The 14,564-nt window shown below is 53.4% G+C and overlaps 1 protein-coding gene across 3 annotated transcripts; it reads right to left on the bottom strand.

Moving 5' to 3' along the window:
- Positions 1–6,557: 6,557 nt before the first annotated feature.
- Positions 6,558–14,014, bottom strand: S1PR2 (sphingosine-1-phosphate receptor 2). 3 transcript variants are annotated; one of them, XM_077860005.1, is made up of 3 exons: positions 13,858–14,014; positions 11,719–11,796; positions 6,558–8,994 (listed from the first exon to the last, which is right to left on the bottom strand). In XM_077860005.1, the coding sequence occupies exon 3, from the start codon at positions 8,950–8,952 to the stop codon at positions 7,894–7,896; it is 1,059 nt and encodes a 352-aa protein (XP_077716131.1). In that variant the 5' UTR covers positions 8,953–8,994; positions 11,719–11,796; positions 13,858–14,014; the 3' UTR covers positions 6,558–7,893. The 3 variants fall into 3 exon arrangements, with proteins under 3 accessions (XP_077716131.1, XP_077716130.1, XP_077716129.1); XM_077860004.1 differs by lacking the exon at positions 11,719–11,796 and adding an exon at positions 12,249–12,562 and having other exon boundaries at positions 13,858–14,013; XM_077860003.1 differs by lacking the exon at positions 11,719–11,796 and having other exon boundaries at positions 13,858–14,013.
- Positions 14,015–14,564: the final 550 nt, after the last annotated feature.

Genomic DNA, 14,564 nt, shown 5'->3' with positions numbered 1-14,564 from the left:
CAGAGCTAGGATTGTTAGATCATATGGTATTTCTATTTTTAATCTTATAAGGAAACTGGGTACTGTTTTCCATGATGGAAACTTCCTAACATTGTAATATATATTTATTTTTATGAACTGTCTCCCCTACTTTTTTTTTGTCTCCCCTACTTAAACAGCAGGATCTCTGAGGGTAGGAAGCAAACAAAGCACTCAGTATGTATTTTGAGAAGTTGGGTTTCTTTTTTAATAATCTTATTGAAGGAAAATTTACATCCACAAAATTTTTACTCATTAAGTATAAGTCACTGGTTTTTAGTAAATTTGCCACGTTGTTCAACTATCATCACAATACACACGATTTTAAAATATTTTCATCACCCCAGTAATGGCCCTCATGCTTGTTTACAGTTAATCCCTATTCCTACCTCTAGCCCCAGGCAACCACTAACCTACATTGTCTCTTATGGACAATGGAATCATATTATATGGGATCTTTCGTGTCTGGCTTCTTTCACGTAGCATAATTACCTTGAGTTTCATCCATGCTATTGTGTGTATCAGTACATATGCAACATATTCCTCTTTTTATTGATGAGTCATACTCCATTGTATGGATGTACCACATTTTGTTTATCCATTCACCAGCTGATGGACATTCCAGTGGTTTCCACTTTGGGGCTATTAGAAAAATGCTGTAATGAACATTCACATACAAGTCTTTGTGCAGACATAGGTTTTCATTTCTCCTGGGTAGATACCTGGAGTCAAACTGCTGGGTCATATGCTAAGTTTACATTTGCCTTTGTAAGAAACCATCAAACTGTTTTCCAAAGTGGCAGTACCATTTTACATTTGAGGTTGGAATTATTAACATAATCATTTTACAAATGAAAAAAACAGGTGAGATTTGTCAGGTGACTTGCCCAAAGTCTACCTGGGTTGTTGATTATTGGATTTGAGACTCAAGTCAGGTTTTTCTGACTTTCTAGTTAGCGCCTTTAACACTTACACCACAGTCACCACTAAAAATGAATCATCCAACCAACTTTATTTCCGTTTTATGACAGATTTGATTTTTCCAGACAAGACATTCAGGGAAAGGTAGTGAACATCAGACGTTTGAATTTTAGGAAAGTACATTTGCTTTGTAGACAAATGAGAAAAAAGAGCCAGGATGTGAAGATGGGAAGATGGACTAGAAATCCTTTGAAGGGATCCCTGGGTGGCGCAGCGGTTTAGCGCCTGCCTTTGGCCCAGGGCGTGATCCTGGAGACCCGGGATCGAATCCCATGTCGGGCTCCTGGAGCATGGAGCCTGCTTCTCCCTCTGCCTGTGTCTCTGCCTCTCTCTCTCTGTGTGACTATCATAAAAAAAAAAAAAAAGAAAAGAAAAGAAATCCTTTGAAAACAATGGATCCAGTCAACAGTTGTCCATGGATGACCAAACCATTAGGAATAGTTGGATGGGGGCAGCCCCGGTGGCTTAGCGGTTTAGCACCGCCTTCCACCAGGGGCCTGATCCTGGAGACCCAGGATCCAGTCCCACCTCGGGCTCCCAGCATGGAGCCTGCTGCTCCCTCTGCCTGTGTCTCTGCCTCTCTCTCTCTCTCTCTCTCTCCTTCTGTGTCTCTCATGAATAAATAAATAAATAAATAAATAAATAATCTTTAAAAAAAAAAAAGGAATAATTGGATGGGAAATTTATAAAGGTGGGGTCAGGCTGGTGGCATCTGAATGCCCTGATCAGTCTTAGTTATCAGAAAGAAAGAGACAGCCAGACTTCATGTCCTCCTGATGGAAGTTTTCAGCACTACCGATGGAGAATTGAAGCCAAAAATACCAATCTTGAAGCCATCAGGGAAACCTGTTAAATCACCCCTTAGGACTGCCATCAGCCGATTCCAAACTATGGGAAACTTTCCAGGACAAAGAGCCTGGTTTCTTCAACAAATGAGTTAGGACAGAATGCAGGGAAGGAAGAAGGGAAGAAGGAAGGATGGAAGGAAGGAAGAAAAAATAAGCTTAAACAAGGCTAAATAGGTTTCACAAGGAAAGCTTGTTAAATGGCACTTCAGAAGGGTGCCTGGCTGCCTCAGCTCATGATCCTGAGATCCTGGGATGGAGCCTCGTGTTGGGTTCCCTGTTGAGCAGGAAGTCTGCTTCTCCCTCTCCCTTTGCCCTCCCCACCCCTGTTCATGCTTTCCCTCTCTCTCTCTCTCTTTCTCTCTTTCTCTCTCGTAAATAAATAAATAACATCTTTAATTAAGAAAAAAACTTTGCATACACCAGAGATTCATTAACTAAATGCCACAAGAAGACCTTGTTTGGATGGATTCCGAGTCAAACAAATGCTAAAAATGAAAATAGAGACAGGGAAATATTTGACACTGATTGATACTTTTGATAAGTGCGATCATAGCATTGTGGTTAAGTTTAAAAAAGTTTTGCTTTCTTCTAAAAATAAAAAGTGGAAGAAAAATGACGTGATGTTCTCTGATTTTCTTTAAAAAAAAAACTCAGAAAAAAAAAAACCTCAGTGAGTAGTCATTGGATCAGACAAGAATAGATGCTAAATGACTGAAAATTTGATAAGCAATAGGATATTTACAGAATCTCAGAGTACCTCCCCACAAAATACATAAAAATTACGAAGAAGGAAATAGTAACTTTCAAGAGAACTTTGGCAAATGCCACCGAGTGATCAAAGTTAACGTTGCCAGTGATGGAACTGATTGAGAAAAAACACATTACTTCCGTGGTATTTCTGCCAAAAATGCATAACCTGAGTTTAATCATGAGGAAACATGAGAAAAACTCAACTGGAAGGACATTCTGCCAAGTAACTGACCTATATTTTTAAAAAATGTCAAGGTCACGAAGGACAATGAAAGGTTCAGAAACTGTTCCAATTGAAGGAAACTAAAAAGACAACTGAATGCAACAAGTGATCTGGGATACTCTTTTGCTCTAAAGGTCAGTAATAGGACAATTGGTGAAATCTGATTAAAGTTTATAGATTCCTGATTTTGATAATTTTACTAAGGTTATAGAAGAGAATGCCTTGTTCTTAGGAAACATAGTGAAGCATTTAGGTAGGTAGGTGGAGGGATGGATGGATGGATGGATGGATGGCGGGAAGGGGAGAGAAAGAGAGAGAGAGAGATCAAGGTACATGGGATAGGAGTCAGGACCCTTGATAAGTGGGCATCTGTCCTTATCCAGGACCAATTTCTCTGAACCCTTTTATATGAGGGAAATCAATTTCCCTCTCTTAAGTTACTATTATTCTGTGTTTTCTTTCATCTGCAGCTGAGTCTAATCTTGGTATCATAATTAAAAGAAACATTCCAAAAATCATGAAATAATAAGTGAAAGCTACAATGTCATTCACAGTAATAATGGTGGTAAGACTTACAAATTCTTGTTGAAATGATGGCATCATACCAAGAGGGTTCAGTGGCTCAGAGGCTGTGGAAACTAGATCCAGGATCTAGAATTGTGCTGTTGGTAGTGTAGCCAATGGTGACACGTGGCCATTTACTTTTAAATTAATTAAAATTAAGATTCAGCTCCTGGGGATCCCTGGGTGGCGCAGCGGTTTGGCGCCTGCCTTTGGCCCAGGGCGCGATCCTGGAGACCCAGGATCGAATCCCACGTCGGGCTCCCGGTGCATGGAGCCTGCTTCTCCCTCTGCCTGTGTCTCTGCCTCTCTCTCTCTCTCACTGTGTGCCTATCATAAATAAATAAAATAAAATAAAAAATTAAAAAAAAAAGATTCAGCTCCTGTATCACACTAGCCACATTTTGCGTGCTAGAAGCTTGAGGGCCTGCATTTCACCAGGTTACTCTAGGTGATTCCAATGCTTCCTAATGGCCAACAGTCTTCATAGGGAAAAAGGAGGTCAAAGTCCTCTTGCATCCCCGTGGTTTGGTCTGTTCTGTTCTAGGCTCCAAAACTTGAGAGATGTGAGTAAATTAGACCTTCAGGCCAGGATATTGAGAAGGATCAGATGCGACTACAGTTTTCTTTCCTTTTTTGTTTTTTCTTTTGTTGTTGTTGTTGTTTTTTTTTTTCGACTACAGTTTTCAACCAAGGACTTCCTGGGTTCAAATCCCCATCCCGCCACGCATGTGCTATGTGACCTTGGTTAGATTACTTCACCTCTCTGGTGACTCAGTTTTTTGTTTTATTTTTACCTGTCAGAGTGCTAGTAATAGAGTCTACAGGGTACTCCAAACTGGTGCTTTTTCTATTTTCTTCACAGGAAACAAACTTAATACTCACTGAAATGACCAGCTTTGCTTTTGCTTTAATTCACTCACAAGCACTTACTGAGCACCTACTGTGTCCTCACCACTGTTCTGAGTCCTGGGGCCAAGCAGCGAACAAGACAGACACAAACCACCTCCAACCCTGCAGTCAAAGAACTGGCATTCTGAAGGGGGAGGTAGAAAATCAGCAGGATATGGGACACCTGGGTGGCTCAGCGGTTGAGTGTCTGGCTTTGGTTCAGGGCGTGATCCTATGATCCCGGATCGAGCCCCACATCAGGCTCCTTGCGGGAAGCCTGCTTCTCCTTCTGCCTGCGTCTCTGCCTCTCTCTGTGTCTCTGTCTCTCATGAATAAATAAATAAAATCTTTAAAAAAAAAAAAAAAGGGATCCCTGGGTGGCGCAGAGGTTTGGCGCCTGCCTTTGGCCCAGGGCGCGATCCTGGAGACCCGGTATCGAATCCCACGTTGGGCTCCCGGTGCATGGAGCCTGCTTCTCCCTCTGCCTGTGTCTCTGCCTCTCTCTCTCTCTCTGTGTGACTATCATAAATAAATAAAAATTAAAAAAAAAAAAAAAGAAAGAAGCAGGATGAAGAAGCAAAATGTCTTGCATCTAAGAGAGTAAGTAGCAAGGTACGCAGATAGGACCAGACATGTACGCATGGCCAGGCCTCACCCACAGTGATATTTTATCGTAGGCCCAAAGTGTGAGAGAGGATCGAGGCACAGGCATATGTGGAGGAAGATCACCCAGGCAGAGGGAACAGCAGGTGCAAAGGCCCTGCAGTGGGAACATGCCGAGTCCTATTTAAGATGCTAGAGCCACAGTGGTAAAACAGATGCCGTCCTGGGACACCTGGGTGACTCAGCGGTTGAGCGTCTGCCTTAGGCTCAGGTCGTGATCCTGGGATTCAGGATCGAGTCCCACATGGGGCTCCTGCGAAGAGCCTGCTTCTCCCTCTGCTTGTCTCTGCCTCTCTCTCTCTCTCTCTACCTCTCATGAATAAATAAATAAGTCTTAAAAAAAATAGATGCCATCCTATCTTCAAGGTGCTCACATTTTAATGGGGGTAGGAGACAGATTAGCTGATCTATAATGTCCTCCCAGGTGATAAGCAGGAGGGGGACTCATAGAGAAGGTGGTCAGGGCAGGCCTCTCTGAGGAGGTGGTATTTAAGCAGAGGCTGGAAGGAAGAGGTACAGAAAGCAGGTGTGTATCTGGGGGAAATTTATTGACTCTGGCCTGACCGGTGCCTCTTCCTCCCGTTCCTTCCACTCAACTGGAGCTCGGGTTTCCAAACAGAGGTTGTCTGTGAACTACTGGAGGGGAATTCTGATGGGGAGTGCAGACCTCTCAGCCTCTGGCTGCTGTGTGCCCCACTCCTTCTCTTACTGGCTGCTCCAATATTTGCGTTGGTGTGTTGGGTGGGGTTCTAGCTTAGGGAACTGACTTCCCCATTAAAGCTCCAAATCTGTCTTCAAAGGAGCCGCTGAGCCCTTTGCCTCTGGGCAGAAGGGAGTGTCATCCTGGAGCTGAGCTAGGAACCCACCCCCCAGCTGTGTCCCATCTGGGTTTCTCCTGATTCAGAGTGGGTCTGGCAGCGCATGCTCCCCACTCCTCCCGTGGCAAAGAGGGGGTGGAGGATACTCTCTCTGGTCCAGTGGCGGAGCTGGCAGGATCCAGAGTCAGCCCAGCGAGATGTTGAAATTACTTGTACCGGGTTGTAAATTGTTCCTGCCTGAGTTCACATCCAGACAAAGGCTTGCTCCAACTAGCTGTGTGACCCTGAGCAGCTCACTTACCTTCTCTGAACCCGCATCTCCTCCATAGCTCATAACTCCCACCTTCTGAGGATTCACGTCTTGGGAGGTGCTTGACAAAAGTTATCCATTCCTTTGGGGAATACTGAGCCCTGGAGGGTTATCTGGAGCCCATGTCCCCCAAGACCATCTCCCAGGGAGGAACATGCATGTGAGATGAAGTAGGGAGCCTCCCCACACCCGCCGGGCTATCTTTGAAGGGAGGCAGGGAGGCCTGGAGTCTAATTAATCACTGGGAAGGGCCAGACAGATGCCCTAGGGGAAAGGTCAGCATTTACCCTGGTCTTCTCAGAAGTCACTGCAATCCTAGCTTGGGCGGGACTTGGGGTTGGGGCACAAAATAGGAAGGCTGGCAAAGTATGAGTGGCCTGGGCAGCAGCCACCCTCCCCATCCCATCCACCCTCCAGCCACCGGGTGTTGTTAGGGGAACAGTTAGTTAGGGGAACTGCTGCCTTAAAGGCTCAAAACACAACCACCACCAGAATGAGAGATTGAACCGTTTATTGGCCTGGGCCCAGGTCTCAGGCACGGGGGGCATCTGGGGAGCTGTATGGGGGAGACAAACCCCCGACTGGCTCCTTGCCCCCCAAGACCCCCTCCCCCAGCCTTTGCATTCACAAGAAATCACTTTGAGGCGTGAGGTTTCCGTCCCCAAGAGCTGCACCCCAGCTCCCAAGGGGGAAGATGAGCCAGCAATTACAAAGGGGGCCTGTGCAGGGACCAGACCCCTCTTTGGCAGCTTCAACACACATGTGAGACCACAATAGCATCCATTCTGGGGGAGCATGGTGGGGAGAGGGGATCACACACATCACTGACACACACACATGCACACAGACACACATAAATATTCATTTGTACCGCAACGTCCCTTCCATCTATCCATGGAATTTAGCAAAGTCCTTCTGGGGCAGCTGAGGGGAGAGTACCCCACAAGTGTCCTTGGCACCCCCACCCCCATGCTCCTCCATACAATACAACTAGAAAGGAGATACAGCGGGCTCAGCTGGGCTCGAGGTGGAAGTATCTTGGGGAGGGGGGTTAGGAGTGGGGATCCTGTGCAAACAGCTCCCCTAGAACCTTCTCAAGTTTCACCCTTTCCCACCAGGAGGCCCAGAGTCCTACTCGGCCCCCCAGGCCAGTTTTTCCAGCCCTTGGTGATGCTTCAGTGCCCCCAAATAGTGCAATTGGACAGTGAGGTCTGAGAATGCCATCCAGCGCCGCCTCCACCCTGTGGTTCCCCAGCATCTCGTGGAGAGAGAGAGGAAAGGGAAGAAGTAGCCAAAGTGGCAGCTGGTGAAATTTAAGGAAGCTGTGGATTTGGGCCTTGCAACTGTTAGCCAGAGCCACCCAGAACAGTCAGGGAGGAGGCCTCCAGCGCCTGGGGACAGTGGTTCTGGGGAAGTGGCCTAAGGTTGCCAGAAGGTGACAGGGGGTCTAGACTCGGAGAGGGAAGTTTTGTACAGGGCGAAGGGCCAGAGAGTGGTGAAATGTTGAAATCCCTTGGACCAGATTGTAAATTTTTCCTGCCCTGAGTTCCCCCTGAGTGCTTGTCTGCTGTGCCACCTGAGTGTCTGCCTGCTGTAACCCAGGCCCTTTCCAGGTCCTCCAAGCCTCCCCACGATCCAGTTCTAAGGTGTCACAACAGTTACCGCACTAGCCTCTGACCCTGATGCAGCTCTGCCCGGTGTGAAATATTTTCAATATCACCCAGGTCTGCGGAGTGGGGGCATCTTGCTTGGCAGCCCCACATCTCTGTCCAAGGTCCCCTGTGCCTCCCCACAGAGTCCTCTGCCATGGTCTGGTGGCCCACTTGCCCCTCAGACTATCGTGTTGTCCTCCAGAAACATGGGTGACGTGGGCATGTGCGTGCCCCTCTCCAGTGAGCTGGAGCTGCGGAGAGGCAGGAGCTGATGGCCTGGGGTCCCACCCCGCCGTCCTTGAACCCCTGCCGCCTGCTTGCAGCACTGCAGTGGTCGCAGTACCTCCCGCCGCAGGTCCCGGCTGCGCCATGTGTAGATGACAGGGTTAAGCAATGAGTTCAGGGTGGCGAAGGCAAAGAAGTAGTGGGCCTTGTAGAGGATGGGGCAGGACCGGACAGGACAGGCATAGTCCAGGAGCAGGATGCTAAAGGCAGGCAGCCAGCAGACGATGAAGACCCCCAGCACAATGGTGACCGTCTTGAGCAGGGCCAGCGTCTGTGGGCCAGCCACATCGGCCTGGCTGGAGCGGACCACACAGTAGATTCGGACATACAGAGCGACGATGGCCAATAAGATGACGGAGAAGATGGTTACCACGCAGAGCACATAGTGCTTGGTATAAAGCGGCAGAACAGTGGAACAAGCCTCGAGATGGCCCAGGCAGTTCCAGCCGAGGATGGGCAAGCCCCCGAGAGCAACCGAGATGAGCCACGAGGCTCCGATAAGCAGCAGCATGCGGCAGCTCTTGTCGCTGCCGTAGAGCTTGACCTTGGCAATGGCCACGTGCCGCTCAATGGCAATGGCCAAGAGGCTGAAGACGGAGGCGGAGAGTGTGATGAAGGCGGAGCCCTCTCGGGCAAACCACTGTATGGGTGTCAGCCCCAGTGTGACCGGACCCGAGAGCAAAGTATTAGCTACGAAGGCCACTCCAGTCAGCATGTCCGAGGCAGCCAGGTTGCCCAGAAACAGGTACATGGCTGAGTGGAACTTGCTGTTGCGAGCAACTGCAATCAGCACCAGCAGGTTCTCTACTACGATGGCAAAGCAGAGGATGATGATGATGACCAATGCCGCCTGGCGGGAGGCCGTCTCCTGAGTGTCCAGCGTCTCCTTGGTGTAATTATAGTGTTCCCGGACCTTGTTGGGGCTTAGGTACTCTGAGTACAGGTTGCCCATGGTGGGGCTCAGTGGCCGGCCAGGGCCATGGGGCTGTCAGAGCTGCAGAGAGGAAAGAGAGACAGACAGACAGGTCAGTGCTGTGGCTGCTTCCCTGGGATGTGACTCTGGATGGCTGTGGTTTGAATCCCAGCTCCCTCACTTCGCACGGAGTAGCCACATGAAGTCAGAAGTATTATCGTCCCTAGTTTACCAATGGGAAACTCAGAGAGGTCAATTCACTTACTCTAAGTCTTACAGCTAGAAAGTGGCAGAGCCAGAGAACCACTCCAAAGCCTCTATAACCTCTAAGCTGCACAGTCTTTCAAAAGAACATAAGCTCCCCCCAAATAGTATGAGGGACACAAAGTAAACTCCCAGAACTCTTGCTCACCTACCCAGACCCTTGGACAGTGCCTGGAGGGCTCGTCTCCCTTCTGGAATACACTAGAGCCTGGGACCTCATGCCACCTGCCAACCTGGGTCAGCAAGATGCTGGCTGCTGATAGAACCATCCCCTGCTCATTACCACCCACTGCCCTGGGTTTCAGGCTGGGTCTAAGCCTTGCGGCCAAGAGTGCTCCCAAGATAAGGTCTTGGGGAGACACCAAGGTGGCCCTGAGGTTTAAACATTTCAGAGGTCAAGCACCTTCAAGGACAAAGACCTTGGAGGCAACCCAGGGTTCAACCCTCACTCCTCCTGACATGCTGTGGGACCTTGGGGAAGTCACTCAACACTCGGCCTCTCGGCCCCAATGTCCTCATTTGTGCAATGGGGAAAAGGCCAGTCTATGGGGTAATGGGAAAATCCTGTTGAATGGTCCATGAGGTACCCTTAGCACATAGCAAGCACTCAATAAATACTAGCTAATGTATTAGCTCCCCTCTTTCTGCCACACACACGCACCTAGGGACTAAGTGCCCTCCATTCAGTCTCTGAGGAGGGGATGCAGACTGAGCTAGGCAGGCAAGACTCCCAACATCCTGTTCTCATCAGCATCATCTAGCCCTGCCCTGAGACAGAGGGTCCCAGCGGGGTGGGCAGGGCGCTGGCACCCCCCTCCCTCCCCAGCCAGGATGAAATCCAGATGTGAGGCCCCTGGAACAAACAGGGTGGAGTCCTCACTTCCCGGTCACATCCGGTGTGGGAAGGGCTGGGAAGGGGTGATGGGCTGGGGGAGCCACAGGAGACCAGTCTGGGAGGTCCTGGCTGGGAGGGATGGGGCAGCTGCTGCAGCGCTGAAGTCATGTGAGCCAAAGAGGGGGCGAGCCGCACCGCGGGGGAGGGGGTTGAGGGGAGGAGGGGGGACGGCATTTGTTTCCATGAAAGACTGAGTCACCCCCCTCTCAAGGAAAACTGAGCCGTGGGGGGAGGGGGCGGGAAGCAGCGTGGGCAGAGAGGCCAAAAGGCCAACATCACGGCCCCTTCTTCCCGGCCTGGTGGTGGTGGGTGTCTCAGAGGAGCTGGTGCAGGGTCTGTCTTTCCCGAGGGGAGCCCGGAGGAAGCCCCAGCCTCTAGCTAGAGGGGGGAGGGCGCGGGAAGCCCTCCCTCCCCAGGTCCCTGGAAACATGCCTGGCAGGGACCACGTGCGCTCCAGGAGTATCGTGTGGTTCCAGCAAAGGCTGGTTAGGCCGGTTCCTAGTGAGCCTGGGAATTATGGGGGGCTTCCGGGGTCACCCAGCCATGTCAGTCCCCGGACGCCCCCTCCGAGGGGCGCCCTGGCCCCGGGCCTGACAGAGCCAGCTGCTCCCCTCGGGTGAAGGGGCATCCGTCCTAGTTTGGAAACAGAGAAAGGCTTGTGCGCATCCCTGGAGACTGCCGCCCCGCCCAGATCGCCACACAGAGGCCCCTTGTTCCCCTGCCGGGCCGGGCTCTGGACGCCCCGATGCCCTCTGCCCGACGCAGGCTGCAGCCGGCCGGGAGCTCGCCTGGCCCTGGCCCTGGCCTCGGCCTCACCCGACCGGCCTTCGGGCAGAAACAGCCCGCGCCCTGATTGGCTTATTTTCAATCCCCTCCACCTTTGATTGGCCCGCTTGGGGGCGCTCTAAGGAAAGCGCTAGGGCCCCGTCCTTCACAGGCCCGCCACTTCTTTCAGAGAACAGAGTTAGGGCTGTGTGGATGTCCCTGGGGAGAGTATGAACCGCGGCCTGACCGCCGGGTCACGCAGACCAGACGCCCCCAGGCTGCCCTGGCCTACTGGGCCCCTTTTGGGGTTCATGACTGCGAATCAAGGGCCCCTTGCAGGCCTGGGAAGCATCGTTGCTGGTGGGCTAAAAGCCCAGGGTGTGTCCGGTGGTGACCCCCTTCACCCCTCCCTCACATGGGGCCACCAGCCTTCTGGCCTGGCAGCCCAGAGTAAGATTTATGGATGCTTCCCGGAGACATAAAAATTGAGTTCGGTCCTCATACCCCAGAAACCCACGGAAAAGTCTGTCTACTTGGGGGAGGGAGGGGGTGCAGCGGAGGAGGGGGGGTGGAGGAAGCCCACACGCTCACTTTCTGCAGCCCTCAGCCCTTGGAGGTTGATCCTCAGAAGGAGAGGTAGCTCAGCTAGTTAGAGAGGGAGAAACTGAAGCCCACACTGCCCCCTCCTCTCATCCTCCCCAGGAGGATTTTGCTGAAGATAGAATTTAAGGCAGATTCATGCTTCCCAGAAAGAGGAAGCGGGGCCTGGATGGAGACTGACAAAAGAGGCACACTCCCAGGCAGAGACAGGCCTTGGTGGCTTCCCCTCCCTGTGTCGGCCTCCCAGACCTGGCTAAACACAGGGCCTGTCTCCTGCTCACCTTCACCAAGGCCATCCTAACTTCTTCCCAGAGGCTCAGTAAGAGGTCACTGGGCTCAGAAACCGGGAATGGCTAGGCCTGAAATGGAATGAGAGGGAAAAGTGACAGGGTTTGGAGGGAAGGGAAGATACACCAAGACTGTGCAGGAGGAAGATTAGAAGAGAGGAAGGACAGAGGAAGCCTCAGCGGCTTCCAAGAGCCCTACTCCGAGTTCCACTGAGGCAGGCCCTGTGTTTACAGGCCCATGGCCACTCACTGATCCGCTCCACTTACGCTAGTGCAGCGCCTCCACCCTTTCTTTTGGTTTCCCTTCGGGGGTCAGGCCCACCCTTCGCTGCCATTCTCCATGCAGCGGCCAGGGGGAGCCATATAATTCACAATTCCAACAGCGCGTCACTCCTTGAGCTCCAAATCCATCCATGGCTCCCCACTGCCCAAAATGACCTGGCCCCTGCCGGGCTAGCCCCCTCTCCCCAGGGCCTCTCAACTCTAACCACACTGGCCTCCTAGGTTGCCACCTCCATCCCTACCTCGGAGACTTTGCTCTGGCTGTCCTTCCACCTGGCATGCCGTTCCCTCACATCAGGGAATGACTGTCTCCTCCTCTTTCGGGTTTCGGTTTTAGGATCACTGGCTCGGAGGGGCGGGGGGTCTCCTCTGACCCTCAGTCTATCACAGCCACTTTCTCCACGGTCTATTACAGCAGCCTGCTTTAGTATCTTCACACAACCCGCCAGCCTCGGAGATTATTGCTGTATTTTTTGCTTTCTGTCTGGCTTCCGTAGAATAAATGAGTGTTGGGGGCCAGCGACCAAGTCCGTTTTCAGCCCCTTGGGCATGATGCCTGTCATTCAGAAGGTGCTCAGAAAACTTGTGTGATGGATGGATGGATGAATGGATGGATGGATGGATGGATGGACAGACGGACGAAACAAACGAAGCCCCGTGGGCCCCCAAGGGTCGAGGCACCTAAACTCGGCCTAGCCCCCAAACAACAGCCAAGGCTGGAGACCCCTCTGGTGGCCGGCAGCCCTCGGCCAGGCGAAGCCCAGCGCGTCTCCGTGGAGACAGCGGCAGGGCCCGCCCCCGCCCTCGGCTGCAGTCTAGGCCTCCTTATCTGGCGGTGGAATGCGCGGTATCCGCACTCGCTCCCGCTGGGGCCGCGCCTCCTCTCTCGCGACAGCCACACGCGAGGAACCCCTACGTCTCCCGTGGGGGCTGGGGACGCCTCTGCGGCCCGCCAGGGGCTTCTCCGGGTATTCCCGAAGGACTTAGCGGCGGGAGTGTGTGTGTGTGTGTGTGGGGGGGGGGGTGATCCCAGCAGCAGCCGCACCGCCAATACGAAACCCGCCGTCGCGCCACGCGGGGGGACCGTGGGCTCAGCGCGTGGCGCCCGGGGCATCTGACTGCGGCAGAGTCGGGGAGGGCATGGAAATCCCCGGGTGAGTCAACTCGTGCCGGAGGAGGGGGCGAGGTTCCGACGCTCTGCTGGGCAGGAGACCACACGGGGTCCGCCACGGGTGACTGCACCCCCGCCCTGTCCCTGGGCCCCAGGTGAAAGGAGAGGCGCGGGACTCACGCACTCACGTGCCCTTTCCTTCCAGAACAAAGCCACGCCCCCGAGGGGGTGACTGAAGACCAACTACTCCGGGAAACTGAGGCACGGAGGCCGACCTGCAGGCGGTGGGCAGACTGCCCTGCCTGGGGACCCCGCCCCTTGGCTTAGAAGCCTGGCGGCGCGCGGCACCTTTCGCTCTCTCGCAGCCGGAGTCGGCCAGGGGGAGGGCCCTGCCCCTCGGACACCCTCCCCCCGAGCCCCCCGGCCCGGACCACGGCGTTCTGCCGCTCGGTCTCCGGCCGAAAACGTTCGGATTCCGCCTTCTCTTCGGCACCAACTTCCTGCCGCCGGGGAAGGCGGGGAGCTCAGTCTCGGGGTTCGCTGCCGAGGCTGGAGGGGCCGCCTGGAGTCGTGGGGAGGGCGCGCGGTGACCACTCCCTCCGTGCAGCAGGAGCGCGGGCGGCGCGTGCGCGCCCCGCTGCGCCCCCGACCCCTGGCCTGGCCCCCGCAGCTCCGATCCTGCGACTCGGAGAACCCCCGGGCCCGTCCTTTCTGCCTCCCCCGTCGCCCGGCACACTCACCTGGCTGGGCCGGCCCGGGTCCCTGCCCTGGCCGGAGGAGCTTCGGTGGCGGCGTCCCCGGGACGGCATCGGCAGGGGCTGGGGCTGCCCGCCGAGCTGGGACTGCGTCCCGGGGATCGGGACCGGGGACGGAGGGGGCGGGGAGAGACACCGCCTAGGCCCCCCACTCGCCCCGCCCTCCTCTCCTCCCCTTTCCGGGCGGCTGAGGCAATGAATTCCAGATGTGGCGGGTCGGGCCGGAGCGCGCGCTGCTACGGCGGGGGAGGCGCGGGGTCCCTTTGTCCGCCCCCCCCACCCCTCGCCCTGTCCCTCCCAGCCCCCACTCGTGAGAACCTGCCGGCGAGTGACGTCACGCGGCTCCGTGACGTCGCGTCTCTCCTAGCCAGGTGGCCTCCACCTGAAACAACTGTCTTTGTATATCTTTGTAGATATACCCTTGGCCCATCCCTGGGACCCTGGAATTGGAGGAGAGCATGAGATCCCCTTTATTTACTCAACAAGGAGCCACCGAAGCACCTATGTGTCAACGCAGCAAATAAGTATGAAGCGCCTACTCTGAGTTCCTTCCAACAAATAATCAAGTTCCTACCATGTGCCACGCCCTGTCCCAAAGACAGGATTCGTTTTTTGCCTTGATAAGACCTCAGAATTCAGAAAAGACCCCTACAAAACTGGGAGCACCCAAAAGTCTACCCTGCCTCTACTGA

The sequence above is a fragment of the Canis aureus genome, chromosome 19, assembly GCF_053574225.1.
Source record: "Canis aureus isolate CA01 chromosome 19, VMU_Caureus_v.1.0, whole genome shotgun sequence".
NCBI lineage: Eukaryota > Metazoa > Chordata > Mammalia > Carnivora > Canidae > Canis > Canis aureus.
This window is presented reverse-complemented; position numbering and strand designations above follow the sequence as displayed.